This window comes from Pleurodeles waltl, chromosome 9 (genome assembly GCF_031143425.1).
Source record: "Pleurodeles waltl isolate 20211129_DDA chromosome 9, aPleWal1.hap1.20221129, whole genome shotgun sequence".
NCBI lineage: Eukaryota > Metazoa > Chordata > Amphibia > Caudata > Salamandridae > Pleurodeles > Pleurodeles waltl.
In genome coordinates, this window is record NC_090448.1 from 22,934,751 (window position 1) to 22,953,650 (window position 18,900).

General features: G+C 43.0%; 1 protein-coding gene across 1 annotated transcript in view; it reads left to right on the forward strand.

Moving 5' to 3' along the window:
* The window catches only part of LOC138258869 (IgGFc-binding protein-like), a 78,417-nt gene that overhangs the window by 25,292 nt on the left and 34,225 nt on the right, over nucleotides 1-18,900 (forward strand). Inside the window, exon 3 of the mRNA XM_069206166.1 lies at nucleotides 1,390-2,598. Coding sequence (XP_069062267.1) covers nucleotides 1,390-2,598 — 1,209 coding nt within the window. The remainder of the gene's footprint in view (nucleotides 1-1,389; nucleotides 2,599-18,900) is intronic.

Below are 18,900 nucleotides of genomic sequence, written 5' to 3' on the forward strand. Positions count from 1 at the left end.
TGGAGTTCGGTGGTATGGGTGAAGGTGATGTGGCTGCTGGCGGAGAAGATGGGGTCGAGTGTGTGGCCGGCTGAGTGGGTGGGCGTTGTGACGAGTTGTTTGAGACCGAGGTTGGCGAGGTTGTCGATCAAGGCTGAGGAGTTGCTGTTGTTGGTGTTCTCTAGGTGAAAATTCAGGTCGCCGAGGAGCATGTAGTCCCTAGAGGTGAGGGCATAGGCGCTGATTGTGTTGGCGATGGCGTCCCAGAACTGTGGTCGGGGGCATGGGGTCTCTAGACAAGGGTTCCTCTGAGGGTGGTGTTGGCATTGACGTGAATCTGGAAGTGCAAGTGTTCAGTGGCATCAATGGTGTCATGGGTTTTGGTTGTGATCCTGATGGTGCTCCTGTGGACTATGGCGATTCCTCCTCCCGGTTTGTTAGTGCGGTCTCTGCGGGTAATCTTGTAGCCTTCCGGGATGGCTATGGCGATGTCGGGTTCCGAGGAGGGTTTCATCCAGGTTTCGATGAGGAAGGCGATGTCTGGGGAGGTCGAAGTGAGAACGTCCCACAAATATGTATATTTACTAAGATTTTGCGCAGTGCTTCCATCACAAAAGGGATGCACATTGGCACAAAATGTTTTTTTCCAATTAACTTTCCAGAGCAAAACTTATTTTGAGTTAGAAATGAGCCCGAATGTCACACAAAGGGCCTGGCAGTGCTTTGCATTACTTCGTGTTAAAGGTTGCGTTCCAAGAATGGTTCATGGCAGTTCCCATGCAAAAACCCATGGTTATTGTTGCAAAACCTGGTCTACTAAAAGAAAAGTAGACATGGCTTTGCAGCAAAAACTAATGCCTTTTTGAAATAGGATCCATTGATGAAAAATGCTTTAGTTTCATCTTTCATTTCCCGCTTTGCATGTGTGCTGCACTGTACAAGACAGATACAAAGTATGAAAAGTTTTAAAGTTAGTCCAAGCGTACATAGTATTTTGTACTGGATTGGAAGGATACCCTTTCAGTACAAAACCTGTGCTAGAAAAATGCAGACACCTGGCACTATGGTGACAGATTTGTGTGCTAGTGTTAGGGACAGAGCAAGATAGTACCACACCTTTGTAGGTACGTGTGCTTTCCTGCTCTCTCCGGTCACGCAATGCAGCATTTTTGGCTGCCTCTCTACATTGCCTGAGCCTTTAGTACACGTGCCCTTTAAGTCTTCGATAGTGCCCCAGTAGCGTTAATAGACCACAGGACACACGCAAAGTGAGAAGACTAACTGTGCCTAAAACTCCTTATCTACTTACATTTATGTTCATGTTATAATTATGCACCTTTTGTCAAGAAACAAGCATTTCATATTGGTAGGCCCTACATTTGTTTTCTTGTTTTCTTTCTGAATTCATAGGAAGACATTTTATTGTAGCCTTCACCGAAAATCTTGCCTCTCCTTCCACCCTGGCACTACATCTGATCAGTTATGATGAGCCATGCACGGTGCAGGTCACAGTCCACTCTCCACCCTACAATGAGACTGTGCTCTTGGCCAAGAACAGCACAACAGAGGTGGTCCTATCTACCGACTACATGCTCGTGGCAGGAGAAAAATCAAGGAAGCTAGTGATGGTGGACGCAGATGCAGAAATATCCATCATTGCATTTAACTCAGCTTCCGACAGTGCCACAGCTGATGCTCTCACCTGCCTCTCCAAACAAGACCTGGGCACAGAGTACTTTGTTTTCACATCCGCAAGTGGTGAAGGAAACCATTTTGCTGTTGGCAATGGCCTAGATGTTGAGACTCAGGTCAACATTACAGTGTCCGGCTCCTTAGTTGTTGATGGAATCAGATATCAAAACAAACAGACAGCCACCATCACCCTGGCTCCACAAGAGGTCATTCTTCTCAGTGACACTAATGACCTGACTGGCACCAGACTTGTTTCTTCAACACCTGTGGCTGTTTTCAGTGGTAATAAATGTTACACATCATCAGTTGGCGCGTGTGACACTGTAGTTGAACAGCTATATCCTGTGCAAAGTTGGGGTCAACAGTTTGTTGTATTCCCCCTGATGACTAAAGATACGAAAGACCGTATTATTATCATCGCTGCAAGACCAAACACCACAGTCGATCTTCATAGGGAAGGCACCACACGACAGTACCACCTTCAGCCTGGTTCTCAGGTCAGAGTGGACTTACAAAACGGAATGCTTGTGAATGCAACAGAGGCAATTATGGTCGGATATCTCTTCCAGGGGAGCATCAGTCCATTAGGATTCACATTCGATCCTTTCATAACAACCGTTCCACCCAACAGCTTCTCCAGGAGATACTACAAGTTTGTTACCCAAGACTTTTATTACAACTACCTATTCATTGTGTCTCACTCATTCTCCTCGTCATCTGATTTTCTGCTCGACCACAGACCACTGAGTGATTATCTACTGACTGTACGACACCTGGAAGGATTCACTGGTTGGGAAGTGAATTTAGGAAAAATAGGTGGACAGCATGAAATTTCCCACCAGTCGGAGACATTTGGAATTTATGTATATGGAGTTGAAAGTTATATATCTTATGGATATTCACTTGGCCAAGGGGACTCGTTTCCAGGTACAGAACTGATTTATTTTTAAATTGTCAATTTGTTTATTTCTGATCACGTTTGATCTGTGAAAATATTGTGTTTTTATGCATTTATCTATGTGCATTTATGAAGAACAAAGGTATCCTGAAAGCAAGAGAGTGCTGAGCTTAGGTCAGAGCCCACAATATGATTCAGGATATTTTACAAGAAGCAGAATGTAGCGGGAGGTGATGCCATCAATTCAGGATGTAGTGCTCTTTGAAGAGATAAAGAATTCATAAATTCATAAAGAACCTGAAGTTTTATGGTGGGTTGGGACCGTTTTGATGTTGACATAGAAGCCATTCCAGATCTTGAGAGCTTAAAAGAGGAAGGGCAATCATTTGGTTTTCTAATTTTACAGTAATTTGATACCAAGGGATGATGTCTTGTCTTCTACTTGTCACCTTGATGTGATGACTTTCCAGCCAGGTAAACAGGCGTATCATTTCTGGTGTCTTTCTATGTGAACCGCCTAGTTTTGATGTAATGCTATTTTATTACATGTGTGTTTTTGCAGCACGCTAATCACCTGTAAGAGTATCCTAGCACTCCATAGCAAGTGTGTGAGGCCCGCCCTCAGGCTTTACTCCGAAAGCCAGGTCTTCAGCATCTTGCAAAAGGTAAAAACAGAGGAGGAGGCTCTGATGTGCTACTGGAGTTCATTTCTGGCTTTACGAGCCAGGTATGAGAATGTATGGCCCCCTGTTTTGCTTTTGTGTTTGTGTGGAGTATGTGCTAATGAGAAAACAGCACAGTGTAGGTGTCTGGAAGGGTGGTGGTAATGAATGCAGCTGATCAGGTAAGCCGGGCCAGTGTTGTGGAGAGCTTTGTAGGTGTGGATGTTGAGTTAGAAGTGTGCACACTTGTATATCAGCAGCCAGTGGAGTTCCCTAAGGAATGGTGTTTTGTGGGTTTGACGCAGGAGGTCGATTACTAATCTGGATGCTGCATTTTGGACAGTCTTCTTGTGAGCTGGTTGGTTATCCCTGCATAAAGGGTGTTCCCATAGTCGAGTGTGCTGGTGATGAGGGCTTGGATGACCGTTTTCCTGGTGTTAATGAGTATGAGGTCTTTGGGGCCCTGGGATCTAATTTAGCTCCTTCAGGATTATGGTGCTAGGGTTGAACATCTCCAGATCGTTGATGAGCCGGACTGTGGGGTATATTTTCTTTTCAAGGTTGTTCCAGATCAGATCTTGGCTGAAGTCAGGTTCATGGAGGAAATGTTTCACTACTTCAGGAATAACAGTTGGTATGATGGTGTCTTAGTTTTCTTTGCAAGTACAGCGTGATGTTGAAGGTGAATCCAAGAGATTCTGCATTAGATGTAAGCTGCTGGATTAAGCTTTGTGGGTTGATTTCAGACATCCAAGGATGAATTTGTGGTTTTATGTTGCTGTTGACAACAAGGAGGGATTCTTTGTTGGTCAGACTGAGCTTTAGGTTGACACACCCTCTTCAGACAGACAGGGTTATGTTTTGAGTCACTAAATGTTATGAGTAGTGGAGTTGTTTTCTGAGGGAGTAATGTGTCGTTGACGTATTTATGGATCTTGATGCAGCGGCCGATAAGTAGTGTTCCAAGAGGTTGATTGTAGAGGTTCAACTAATAGGGACAAGGTGGAATCCTGGAGGAGATGGGGAGGTACTGGGATCTTGATGTTCCCATATGAATGAATTTTTGGTGGATGGTGAGGTAGGAATTTAACCACCGCGGAACTGTTTCCATGTGTATTTCCAGTTTGTGGATCAGTGCTTAGTTGTTGAGTGTGTCAGAGACTGAGGAGAGGTCAAGAAGGATATGGAGTCCGGAGTTATTGTTTTTTGGCCATCAGGATTAAATTGTCTGTTATGTAAATAGTGATGATTTCTGTGCTGCAGTGTGGGCTGAAGCTGGGGGGGGATTTTCTTGCTTATCTGGTCTTGGAGTGGATTGGAGACTTTTCAAGGTGATCACTTGTTTTTTCAGGGTAGTGGTTTATATGCTGAGGAGTATGTTGATATCTGTTGATGGCTGGCAGGTGACAATGAGTCTGATGATTTGTTCTTGAAGTGATTCAGTGGGTTTCTTTTTGAAGCACTGATAAGTTTACTTTTCTTATTTAGGCTGGTCTTGGTAGTTTGCTGCAGGGTCAGAGAGAAAGGGGTGGTGAGATGGACAGCCAGCTTAGAGTTAGAGTGGCCTGTCCGATGGATTGATAGGATGTTGCCTTTGGAGTGAGTAGGTTTGTGATATGTTGCTAGATCTCTGGGATATTGGGATGAGTGTTGAGAAGGTATTTCGTTGTCCTGGTACTTGCGTCTCCATGAAGCTGAATTCTCAGAGGAACCTAAAATATCTATTTTGAATGGAAGCAAGGGCAATTAGGTCTAAGGTTTCCTGTCTGAGGGCCTTGTTTTGTTTCTGCAGATAATGTTGTTTAGGATGGTGAAAGTGGGATGTGGCAGGTGAGGAGTTCAAATCAACCACCTGGCTTGTGTGCACGGTTTGCACATCAGACATTTTAGCTTGTGGGACAGGAGTGTCTAACGTGTCTTGAGGATGGTTTGACCCATGTTTCTATGATGGCAACATTCATCCAGGTTATATTGTGCAATATTGCCTTCGATGCCAGGTCAAAACACTTGTTCTATAGGTGCTATGAGAGTGTGTTTGCAAGAGGGATGTTTATGAGGTTCTTAGTGTTTGCGTGGCCTGGGTTTGCGTTGGGTTGGGGGGGAGGGGTGTAATGCACATAGTGAAAATTGTTTACCACCTGAGCTATTGTGGCTCTGGCCCTCAGCACTTCCTGCTCTATCATACCCAAACAGAAGATGCCCTTTCTTTTGCATGTTTAGGTTTAACTTCCCGAAAGAAGACATCTTGGGATTGGGGAATTAAAAGAAACAGGTGAGGTTTAAAATTCAGGCCAACTCTCGTTGTTTGAGGAGGTCACCCTAAGGTCCCAAGACAAGCCCCTGGGCATGTTGGAACACTGCTTGCTTATTGTGAGGAGGGAGGTCATTCTTTAGTAGATATTGAGCAGGGGAAATTGACATTCCACTCTGACTGGATGCCTAGGCCCCTCTGGGCTCACATGACTGGCACTGGGCCAGCTAGGGCACTCCTTCTATGTGGTGACAAGGGTCCTTGGTGGTAAGGCAGGAAAAAATCAGGACAATATCTGATTTGCTGGGCTGGCTGCAGGGTAGGGGGATCATTGAGGGGGTGGTTTTGAAGAGGGTATTGTCACAAGACCCACCACTGGTGTTGCTGGGGTGGTGCTTGTGTGCATTGTGATGTGATTCCAGCATTTGTGATCGGTGACATGACAAACAAAATCAGAGTGGGATAGGATTGGTTGAATGGATAAATAGGCCTCTATGGGATCTCATGACCTGTCACTGGCCCTTCCGGGGTGCTGCTGGTATGGAATGAGGCAGTGACCAGTGAGGCAAGAAGAAATCTAGACAGACTCTGTCTGAGGAGGATGCAGTGGGGACCTGCAACTGGGCCTGCTTGGGCAGTGCATGTGTGAGGTGTGATCAGGGAGTTAAAAATTACAGGTGTGATGCAGGGAGTTATAAATACAGGTGTGGTGAGGAAGTTAAAATCTACATGTGTGGTGAGGGAGTAAAAAAACGCACTGTGGGCTCTGATTGGATGGACAGGCGCCTGTGCGATCATGTGATCTGTCGCCGGACGTGCTGGGTTGGTGCTTGTGTACAGTGTTACTAGTTCAAAGAAATGTGATTTCTGACAGCACTTTCCTCGCTTCTTACTGCATTAACAAAAACCTTCATAAGGAAACAGCTATCAATCCTACTAATTTCAAGATGAAAACGTGGACAGCACACACAACCACCTCATCGAAGACTGGCACACATGACTACCTCATCTAAGACTGGCACACTTAACTACCTCATCTAAGACTGGTACACATGACTACCTCATCTAAGACTGGCACACATGACTACCTCACCTAAGACTGGCACACATGAGTACCTCATCTAAGACTGGCCCACATAACTACCTCACCCAAGACTCGTACACATGACTACCTCATCTAAGACTGGCACACATGACTACTTCATCTAAAACTGGCACACATGACTACCTCATCTAAGACTGGCATCCAAAAAAGTGCCTCATCTAAGACTGGAACACATGAATTCCTCATCTAAGACTGGAACACATGACTACCTCACCTAAGACTGGTACACATGACTACCTCACCCAAGACTGGTACACATGACTACCTCATCTAAAACTGGCACACATAACTACCTCACCTAAGACTGGCACACATAACCACCTCATTCAAGACTGGCACATATACCTACCTTATCCAAGACTGGTACACATAACCACCTCGTGTAAGACTGGCACACATAACTACCTCAGGTAAGACTGGCACACATAACTACCTCATCCAAGACTGGCACACATAACTACCTCATGTAAGGCTGGTACACATAACTACCTCATCCAAGACTGGCACAAACAACCACCTCGTGTAAGACTCACATTGAATCCCCTCATGCTTTTTGGTTTTCTGCCGAGTGTAAAACTGCGAGGAGACGCAGCTTGAGTTCCTTTCTCTTCAGTGACAAATCTGGTTCAAATTAATTTTTTTTTTTTTTATGTCAACTTCAAATACCGGCTATTTTTTTTTTGTCTGCACTTTGGGTACCCAGTTAGATGGTGATTTATGTTCCATCTCCATTTTTAAACTTGATATTATAAAGAGTTTTAGTATTATACTGCATCATTGTGCCTGCCTGCAATTTGACTGTTTGTTTATATGTTTTTATAATAATGTGCAATGCACAAATGAAAGGGTTGTTAGTTAAAAAAATCACTAATAAAAAGGCCAGGTTAGTGAGTTGTTGTCTTTTTTTACATTTTTATTGCAAGTATATGGCGGACACATTTATGTGGCTGCATGTTTTCTTTTTTTCTATTTCTTTTTGCAGCATAACTTGCAATAAACTATTTTTAAAAATCACCATCCCATCAGCGTGTAAAGGTCAGGTCTATTGGCTTTACCAGTGCTTGTTTTCCTTGTACAGTTCTCAAAATATTTAATGACAGATCCACCTCCAACCTTTCCATATCACCCACAATATTTAAAAAAAATAATTGTTCATCAGTTACAGAATTTGTTAAAGGTTGTTCCCCCTAAAATCTTAAACCATTTGTTTACCCATTGGTTTAATTTTTTATGCCCATCCCAGCTTAGAACACTGGTGAGTGCAGCAGTTATGGTGACATTAAAACTCAAAACCAATTCTCCTTCTTAGCTTCTCGGATAATCCAGACCATAAAGTTGGAGTTGCCATCAACTGGAGGCTACACTTCTGTAGAAGGACTTCCACAGACCCTAATGTGATGGGCCCAGACAACAGCTGTGACAGCAGGAGATGCAGCTGTCACAGCAATATCAGGATTAAGTAAAATAGATCATGTGTCCAGGGTCCACAGTGCACGAGATGGACTCTAGTTTAGCAAACACATCCAATGTAAGGTAGAGCATTCACCTTTAAATGTCGTAACTGCCAGGCTCCTCAGTTCATTAGCTCAAGGCTACAACCCTACAGGCCAAGACGAATGCTATGGTGCATGGATAAGGTTTACCAGTTGTTGAAAATGACCATAAACACACAGATCCACCTTGTTCAGTGGATTGCTAGTGATAGCTTTACAGAAGGCTTTCTGTGATTGCTAGATCTTCACACAGGCCTGCACCCTGTATAGAAGAAGGTGGCATTGGTTCCTCAATTATTTTTTGAAGGTGTTCGGAAGAGGTAGTTCTGATGGTTGTTGTGATGGTGTTCCAGGCCTTGAGCACTGTCCCAGAGAAGGATGGCTTTAGAATGTTTGCCACCTTGAAGGATAGGAGTTTAACATACAGCTTGTTTTCATTCCCAAATTGGGGATGGCTCCTTGAGATGGCTTTTGGACAGGATAGTTGGGTTCACTAGAGTTGAGTGCCTTGCGGGTAACATAGGCTTTTTCACAGGCACTTTTGTCTCCATGTGGAACCATTTCATTGTGATCAGAATTGGAGACACAGGATCAAATAACTTCATTCAGTTGCCAGCCTGGGTAGCGCATGTAAGATCACTTTGAAAAAGTCTAGCTCAATTTTGGGAACGATTACAAATGCATAGTTTTGTGTAGTCCACTTTCAGTAGCACCAGAGAAGTGTCTGAAATAATCATCTGGTTGAAGGACTGCATTCCTCCTAAGGACCTGAGCCGGTAATGTGCCACGATAGCCAATGAATTGAAGTGCCCGGGTGGATTCAGATTATTGGTCTTGAACAAGTTAGAGATTTAATGCACCTCAGTATGGTGGGGTGGTATTTTATCATCCCACCAGTGTGACAAGCCAAGCTGGATCATGGGTGGAGCAGTCTGGTGGGAAGATCGTAAGGAACTCGATTTGAAACTGGCTAAATTTGAGGTGTTATATTGTTGACTAAGAGTGAATCACAGCCAGAGCATGGAGTATAATTCCATGTCTTTAAGTGGGAACATTTTCAGATTTCGCTGACTGGGATCTGCTTAAATGCCATAAGAGATGTTAGTTATTTGAGAGGGGGGTAGTGGTTCCATTAAAAGATTGCAGAGTGGCATAGGAAGAGGACCTTTGAGAACAGCCATGGAGAATAGTGAAGGGGTCAGATTGAGATTCCATGCCCTCATGACCATAGTTTCAGAAAGCTCTTTTTCACAAACATGTAGTCAAAGAACGTCTCCTCAATTCCAGTTGTAACATTAAGTGGCCAATATGTCATTTAATGGCAACAGGCCATTTATGAATTGCGCCACCTGGCAGTTGTTTAGACATAATTTACATTTACACTTGCAGAACAGTTGGCTGAATCCACTCAAATGAATGTAACTGCTTAGCCCTAAGGCAACAAACTTGCCTTGATTCTTAGAGTTTCCCTTGAGTTCCCCAGTGGGCACAAAGCAAAGGATATATGGACATGATCTTCCATATCTATTCCATATGTAACTTTATTGTGAAGGCAGTACAGAACGCACTGTGTGCATCCTCAGCATATTGGGACAGACACACCAATAAGACCTTGCCATGAAATGAATACATCAAAGAACTTAAACTACCACACCCTCTTACAAAATGACCTAACACCTCCTCCTCTTTCCCAAATCCCCAAATTCCTTGATCAAACCTTTATACTTTTGGTCCTCGGTGAATAATAAAATACGCTGGAATAATCATAGTATTTCAGTAATTTTACATTACTCTTTTGATGCAAAATTACAGAAAATTATGCAGTTACACCTAATCCAGTAACTATGTGGAATTTGGCCCAAAAGTCCTTCCACATGAACACAGGAAGAACAAATTTAGCAAGCGGGAGAGGCTGCCGGATGCTACTGTTCGTGTTCTGTTGCATTTACTGCTATTTTCTTAGGGCTAAATACATGCTCAGGTCCTTTTTGGCCATCTGGGATGCATTTTGCACTGACAAAATTGCGCTAAATGATGTATTACACCATACACGTAAACCTGAGTAAGCTGCATTAATTTTGTTGTATTTTCATGTAATTATGCCACAGCAAATTATGCGAGCTAGCCGACCCCCACTTACTCTTCCAAGGTCTGAAACATGGCTAATCATCCTGTAAGAGGCCTGCCAGCTCTCATTCCTTAATTAACCTACCAGTCCTCAATAACCAGGACCTACTGGTCTCCAATCCAGCCTGGCTCTGCCTTAAGCAGGAATGGCCAAGTGTCGTATACCTCTTTTTCTTCTACCACCCTCATCAAACTTGCATAAGCTGTAAATATCACGTCCATTTGTGTTCTAATTTGATGGGCGGAGCAACCTCCGTTGGTTTGACGGAGGAGTTAACGGCTGCCAGGCCGAGACTACTCAGCCCGCCAAATTTAGAAATGACTGCCAAGCGGTAATTTTGGAAACATGGGCAGGAACTGCCGTCACGTCTGTTCACGTCAATGCTTTTAAAAGTTTGGTGCATAGCTCCGTCAACATGACATCTGTCAAATGTATTTTTTTTTATTTTCAAAAAGAAAATCGTAAAGAGGGATTTTCTTTTTGAAAAATAAAAAAATACCCCTCTTGCCAGGGGAGTTATCTCCCATGGTGAGGGGGGCATCAGACTGTTTTCACTGCCCCTTACTGCCAGGGCTTCCCTGGTGGTGACAAGCAGTGAAAACTGACCTCTGTACCCACCCATCTAAATTAGGTGGGTGGACATAGAGGTCAGCCTCCAAAGTCCCTTACGCCATCATGTTGTTGAAGGGGTGTAACCATGGCGGAGATAGAGAAGTCTCTCCAATGGTTATACCACATTTAAATTCAGCGAATGGACCACCATTTTGGCAGTTAGCACACTCCATAGCCATTGCAATGGGGTATCCTCACCTCCAAGATTTAAATCGGGCCCAGTATTTCCTCTATGCACGTCTGTTTTTGTGGGTGTGGCTAGCACGTGAAGAGTCATTCCAGGCTTCCATCCATCACATCATTGATACATGCACCAGTGGTCACTCCTGCACTGTCCCTAAAATCCAAGATGTGCCCCAGCACTCAGGGCCACATTGAGGACATGGTGAAGGATATATGAACAAACCAAAAAAGGGTACTTTATTATTCAGTTACAGTATTTGCATCTCTGCCATGTTGGCCACATAATAATATATCCTTGCTATCAGACTAATACATCACAGAATTATACCTGTCCCCACTTTCTATACAAAGTATCCGTTCTGAACAAATCAACCCTGCTTGACTTAAAGCCCCTTCACCTCCCCCAATTTCCCATCTTTTTTCATGATACCTCTTAAATTGCCTGAGATGTACATATCCAGTTCCAGGCCTGCTGACTCCCAAATCGCAATTCGAAATACTGGTCCTCCATAATCGGAGCATGCAATACCTGGTCAACGGGTCAGCACCTGGACCAGGGCTTGCCCTCTCCCCTATACACTTTATTCCTTCTACCCTCTTTCATTAAACTAACAAAGGCTGTAAACATCAATTCAAATCCAGTGATTTTTTCCTGTCACCAGAAAAATCTTCTACAGGGGTGTTCTTTCTGTTCCCACTTTTTACGTCGTCCTGAAATCTTGTCCCAACTCAGCCAGTTACATCACTAGCCTTACAATCCCACCCATCTCAACAGACCTGTGTAAAAAGGAAATCTATTGAGCAGAACAAATGCACTGGCCACCTGCATCTATCCGCAGTGCTCCTCGGTCAAACTTGCTGAACGTATTACACACCCCACTGCGGGCGTGAAAACCCCTATGGTGGGCTGAAGCGCTGGCTAACTCCCTACATATGTCTCCTCCTTTACGTGACATAATGACTATAGCTGGGAGATCAACACCTACTACCATCAGCACCGCCCTATTAGGCACTTCTCACCCTTGCCTAGCCTTATTGTCCATTAATTTGGTTGTCCTGAAAGTGCACCTAAGGCCTCCCCACGGTCTTGTTCGCTCCTCCCATCTGATCCATGGCCATGCAAGTGCCTAGTAACAATAATAAGTGCCAAGGCCCAAAGTTTTTTTTGGACGCCCCCAGCCGGTGCTATTGAAGGTTGAGATGCTGAACACCAAGGCTGCGTAATCTTAATTCAACTCATGCCTCTGTAATTCACCACCGGACACTAACTGTCCCTTAGTCACAGTTTTTGGTCTTTCTTAAACCTCTTTCTTTCCTTGCTTGTGTATTTTTTTGGTGGATCAAAGTTTGTCGAGGAAAAGTGAGTGCCAGACCCCAAAAAGGAGTGTCAGTAAACTCCACTTGCAACGACTGGTTCAAGTTAAGCAATGCCAGTCACCCAAAGCTATTCCATGCTACCCTAATCTAATTAAAACAGTGATATGGAAATTTCATGATACTCAAGCATAAACCAGATGCCTCCACTCTCCCTCCTACATCTAAATGTCTGAGATTCCCTTTGCATGACTGTGCATTTGTGGTAATTTGCCATGAGCAGGCATCATTGGGGCCCTTCCCCTAATTCCCACCTTCAGAGCCTAATGGTTTAACCCTCATGTCCCCACCACACCTCTCACTCTCTTATCTCTGTTCCCTCCAGCCCATTCCCTTCTCTCTTAAGTATGGATATTTGCACTAAGAGTTCCACTGTGCCTTTCAATAACCCATAAATAAATTGACTAATGCCCTATCATGTGCCCCTTACTGGTCCCTTCTCTTGGTGACCATATATGTATGTTTTGGTATTTCTAAGGTGCAAACCTTGCGTTCTACCAAAAGTGTGCTGTACAGTGGACAAGAAGCCACAGTGGGTAAATATGGGGGGGGAAGGCAGAGAGGGAGGAGGCAGAGCTAGTGGAAGGAGTGGAGTTGGCCTATCTGAAATAGTGTTAATTGAAGAGGTGCGTTTTCATTTTCTTCCAGGATTATAGGACGGGCAGTGCTGGCCTGATGTCAGAGGATATGTATTCCAGATCCTGGGGGTATATACTGAGGAGACTTGTTTTTGTTCTTCCTGCAGTGTTTAGTTTATACTCTGATTACGCTAGGAGCTCCTCAGAAGGCAGTGATCTCCAGATATTGTTAGTTTACCAGCAAGGTAAATAGGAGACTTGGGGCCAGATGTAGGAAACGTTTAGCGAGTCGCAAACGGCAAAATTTGCCGTTTGCGACTCGCTAAACGCGTTTCCCAATGCAGAAATGCATATTGCGAGTCGGTACCGACTCGCAATATGCATTTCAGAATCGCAAATAGGAAGGGGTGTTCCCTTCCTATTTGCGAGTCTGAGTGGTATGCAATACCATTTGCGACCGCGTACGCGGTCGCAAATGGTATCGCAGTTACCATCCACTTCAAGTGGATGGTAACCCACTCGCAAATTGGAAGGGGTCCCCATGGGACCCCTTCCACTTTGTGAATGGACCCAAAAATATTTTTTCAGGGCAGGGAGTGGTCCTAGGGACCACTCCCTGCCCTGAAAAAATACCGAAACTAAAGGTTTCGTTTTTTTTTTTAAGTGCAGCTCGTTTTCCTTTAAGGAAAACGGGCTACACTTAAAAAAAAAAAAACTGCTTTATTGAAAGCAGTCACGAACATGGAGGTCTGCTGACGACAGCAGGCCTCCATGTTTGCGAGTGCCTATACTCGCTATGGGGCCGCAATTTGCGACCCACCTCATGAATATTCATGAGGTGGGTCATTGCAACCCCATAGTGAGTTGCAGTCGGTGTCTGAGACACAGTACTGCATACCAATTTGCGAGGTGCAAATTGCGAGTCGCATGGACTCGCACTTTGCACCTCGCAAATTTTTAAGTTGCTACATCTGGCCCTTGGTGTAAAGGGCCTTGTAAGTGATGCAGCTGATATTTAAAATGATCCAGGTTTGCAGCAGGAGTCAGGGTAGAACCTTAGTGAGTTGGTGATGTGATCGGATTTCGCCAGCCCTTGCATGAGCCATGCTGCTGCTGTGTGAAAGATGCTGTTCACAGGAGCAAGGGAGGTCCCTGGGATGTCTTTGAGCAGGGGGTTGCCTCCAGCTAAATGGGAGAGGACTAGGTTTGCACTGTTGTTTTAATGTCTTCTGGGAGAAATAATTTGGAAAAAGGCAGTTTTGTCTTCTAGGTAATGTGTTCTTTGAGTGAGACGTTCCAGTCAAGGGACAATCTGAGGGATTAGGCCTGTTCTGTCAGTTGGAGTATAAAGTTTGATAAGTTTAAGTCTTAGAGCCATCATTGAATCAAAGAAGGTTTGGTGCCTTCATGGGGTTTAGCATTAGCGTTTGTAGAAATCCAGGTTTAGATTAATTTGAGGTAGGCTTTGAGTCTAGATATGTCGTTGGTTGAGGAAACTTTGGTGGTAGAGTTGTATGTCATCAGCATACTGGTGATATTGATGTTGATGTCTGCATAAATGTTGAAAATGATGGGTAATACTAGGATGCCACAGGTGATAGGGAGAGTCCAGGATTTAGTAGTTCCTTTCTGAACAAGTTGCTGTTGGTTGGTGAGGTAGAAAGTGAACCATTGTTGGCTTTTGCCAGTTAAGCCCATGTGAGTTTTCAGGGTGTGGATCAATGCTGGATGTTAAAGGTTGATGAAAGCTGCAGAGAAGTCAAGGAGGGCTAGGAGGCAATGGTCATTTGTGTCATTTGGGAAGAGGGTGTGGTCAACCACTTGGTTCATGGCTGTTTCAATAACCTCAAACATTTCTCTCCTCTCATCCCTCCCAGACAACTTGCCAAGGTCTCTACAAGCACACTATTTCTGGCATCCCATTTCCCTTGACCTCCTGCCAAACTCTTGCTACTGCCCTCTCATGGCCCTAGCTGTTACCCTTTATTTATACTCAATGCATAGTGCCTACCTCCTACCTCAATCTATATCAACTGTATATCATATCTTTTTCATCCTTACTTGGAAAAAACACCAATCCCCTGATTTGCCAACCACCATCTGCTTCTCCACATTACACGTTGGTCCCAAATCCCTCACCTTGCATCTTCACCACCAGTTCACCCTCTTCCACACTCTCAGCCCTGAAGATGACCTCAACTCACTCATTAATGGTGCCCTAGCCCTGTAGCCACTCTCCACCCCTGTTTTCCACTCCTATACTTGTAAGTATGTGACATCATTTGTCTATTGAGAAGCTAGCCAAAGCACAGATACAGTCAATGAGAGATTAGAGAGGAAGGTGGGTTCTAACTGTGGAGGTGGACTATTACCTTGTCATGACGCAGTGTTCTTTAAAGAGGAGTGTATTCAGCTATTTTCTAAATCAGCTAGTGAAGGGGTGGCCCTGATGGATATAGAGAGTTTGTTCCAGATATCGGTGCATGAATGGAGGAGGCATTTTGTTTTTCTTTTTAGCATAACATTATCTCAACTTTGATGGTGTCCTGGCTACAGATCACTAACGCCCCTTTACTGGGTTGGCTCCCTGTCTCTCTTACAAGCGTACCACCTCTAGTGGCTCTCACAGAGTGCAGGCTACCAGTCTTTGTAAATGATACAGCTTATTTTGAACAGGAGACCGGCTAGCAAGGGGAGCCAGTTGAGTTCCATCAAGGTTGAGATAATATCAGAATAGTTCTTTAGGTCATGAATGAGGTGAACCTCTGCCTTTAGGATGCTCTCAAGGTGGCAAGTGTGGAGATCGAGATGCAAGAGTATGAGGTCTTAAACAGAAGTTCTGAAGTCACTTTCTGGAAGGAATTTTTCACTTTTTCCAGTAAAGAAAGCTAGTAAAGAGTGCCTGTGTTTTCTTGGTGATATGTTTTTTTAGGGCAATATCCAGGGCCAGGGGGAATTGGGTGTATGTTGGTGTTCAAATCCTTCCAGGTTAATGTAATTGAGTCAGGTTTTATATGGCTGTTCTTGGAAAATTGCAGGAATTCTCTCTTGGTGAGGTTGGATATCAACATCTGGATGAGGTGCATTACGGGAATAGTGTCTCAAAAATATTGACAGACATAAATCTACTCTGTACAAAAGAGGGAAGTGAGAAAAAAAGGAAAGCCCATCCTTCCCTTCCCTACTATATTCAACAACAAGAACAAGCTCACTACCATGCCCATTAGTTATTATTCGTGTCTTCTACTGAAATGTCAGAGAACCCTTAGTTTTTTTTTTCCAAAGAACCTTTGATTTGTTTTGCTTCTGAATTATAAAAAAAAGTTATTTCGTAATTCCTGATATATTTTGAAATACTTGTACTATTCATTTACAAGCAGTTTAAATGTTGTGTGTAAGGAAAAGAACCCTGACATCTAACAGCCTTTTGGTTTACAATGATTGTCAGACAGCTCACTTGACAAAAACCTCTACCTGTAATAAGAGAAAGTAATGTAAACACAATTTTCCAGGATAAGATAAGAAACAATTAGTAAAAGACAAACTGACATTTGACCTCTGTCCTTAAACAGACAGCAAATGTGTCAAGATAAAAACAAGATTTAAAGACGTAATTATTGCTCGTTCATTTTGTGAATGAACAGAACACCTGTTCCTTCCAGCTTAATTTCACTCGCCAGAACACGCCAGAACAGAAGAGGTGCTAAAATAGCTCGACCTTCTAAAATCTGACTCAACATAGCTAGTGGGATAGTAGAGTTTTAGAGGCCTTGTAAATCTCACCCCTACAAAGTCCAATACTTTCATAAATGTTGCTTAGGTCATATTGAAAATAGCAAATTCTACCCCACTAGTAAATCTGACCCCACCAAAATTCCATGCTCTTCCTTTTGTAGCTTAGTTTGTAGTGGGAATAGTATATTTTATCTTTTGACAGTGAAATGTGTTTCCTACTGTTTTTTAAATTGAAGAGGGAGTGGTACATTTTATTTTTCACAATTCATTTTTTTCTGGAGAATTTAGAATGTTAATTTTGCTTTGTTTAAGTTTTTGGCTTCAATTTTATTTTAATGGAGGATAATTGTTTGATATTTATTATCGTTTTTATGTTTCTTACCTTAAATGTAGCATTTAAATATTATTTCTAGTTTTTGTGGATATATTTATTTTTTTAATTATTATTTTGTATGGACTTTTTTAAGTGTGCTTATGTTTTTATTTTAATTGTAATTGCTTTGTTATTTTGGGGGGTTTTGATGTATATTAGTGGTTTTACTTTACAGTATTTCTTTGTAATTTAATATTTGTATTTTTTTAGGAAGTTTGAGTAGTAAATATTTAATTTTTTAAAATATAATTTCAATTATGTAGTAATTATACTGTTCACTTTTTTCATATCATACGAAATATATATTGTATATTTATGTTTTGTAAAATGTTCTAGCTATTAGCATTTGCTTTAATTTTGAGAAAGAAATGTATTTTAGTTATATTAGTTATATATAATAATTATTATTATTATTATATATATATATATTACTTTATTAACATTTATTTGTAAGCATGTTTAAAACAATATTTGCCACAATATTTCTGTATCACAATATTATGATGTCAATATCACAGAAGCCTGGGTGAGGCATAGACAGCATGGGGCACTGGATAACATGAGTTTCAAGTAGAGGTGTGTCCACTAAGGGCCAGATGTAGCAAGGTTCCAAATTGCGAGTTGCAATTTGCGAGTCCCAGCGACTCGTAAATTGCAAATCGCAATTTGGAATGCAGAAAGGTGTCTCAGACACCTTCTGCGAGTCGCTATGGGGTCGCAAAGACCCACCTCATTAATATTAATGAGGTGGGTCGCAATTTGCGACCCCATAGCGATTCAGGTCACTCATGGGGATGGTGGCCTGCTGGGAACAGCAGACCACCAGGTCCGTGACTGCTTTTAAATAAAGCAGTCTTTTTTTTCAAAGTGCAACCCGTTTTCCTTAAAGGAAAACGAGCTGCACTTTGAAAAAAAAAAAACGAAACCTTTAGTTTCGGTATTTTTCAGGGCAGGTAGTGGTCCATTGGACCACTGCCTGCCCTGAAAAAGTATTTTTTTGGCCAGACACAAAGGGGAAGGGGTCCCATGGGGACCCCTTCCCGTTTGCGTCTGGGTTACCATCCACTTCAAGTGGATGGTAACTGCGCTTTCATTTGCGACCGCAATCGCGGTCGCAAATGAAAATGCATACCATTGCGAGTCGCAAATAGGAAGGGAACACCCCTTCCTATTTGCGAGTCGGAAATGCATTTTGCGAGTCGGTTCCGACTCGCAAAATGCATTTCCATATAGCAAAGTGGCTTTAGCGACTCGCAAACTGCGATTTTCGCCGTTTGCGACTCGCTAAAGCTTTGCTACATCTGGCCCTAAGTGTGTTGGTGAATTTTTATGCTGTTATTGAGGAGAAACAACCAAATGGACTTTATGTAGAGGCTGAAGAGGATAGAGGACATGATGGGACTGTGGCAGACTCTGCAGATACTAGAGATCTTCTGGGATTTGAAGGTGCCCATATGAACAAACGGGTCTGGTTAGATAGTTAGGAGCAGGACCAGTGAAGGGTGCTGCCAGTGAACCCCATGTGAGACTTCGACATGTAGATGAGGATAAGATGACCAATGCTGAAGGTGGCTAAGAGGTGGAGAAGTACTTGGCGACAGAGGCCATGATTATCCGTGGTTAGGTGTGCATTATATAGGATTTGGAATGTATCTGTCTGCGTCCTTTAGAGTGATCTAAAGGCATATTGATACTCTTGTAAACAATGGTTGTTGTAGTCAATGCATTCTTACATTTGACCATAGATTGCTTTTCGATGATCTCGCTGATGAAGGGTGGGTGAGCGATGGGTCAATAGTTCGTGAAGTCATCAAGAAGTACTATTGTTCTCCTTAGG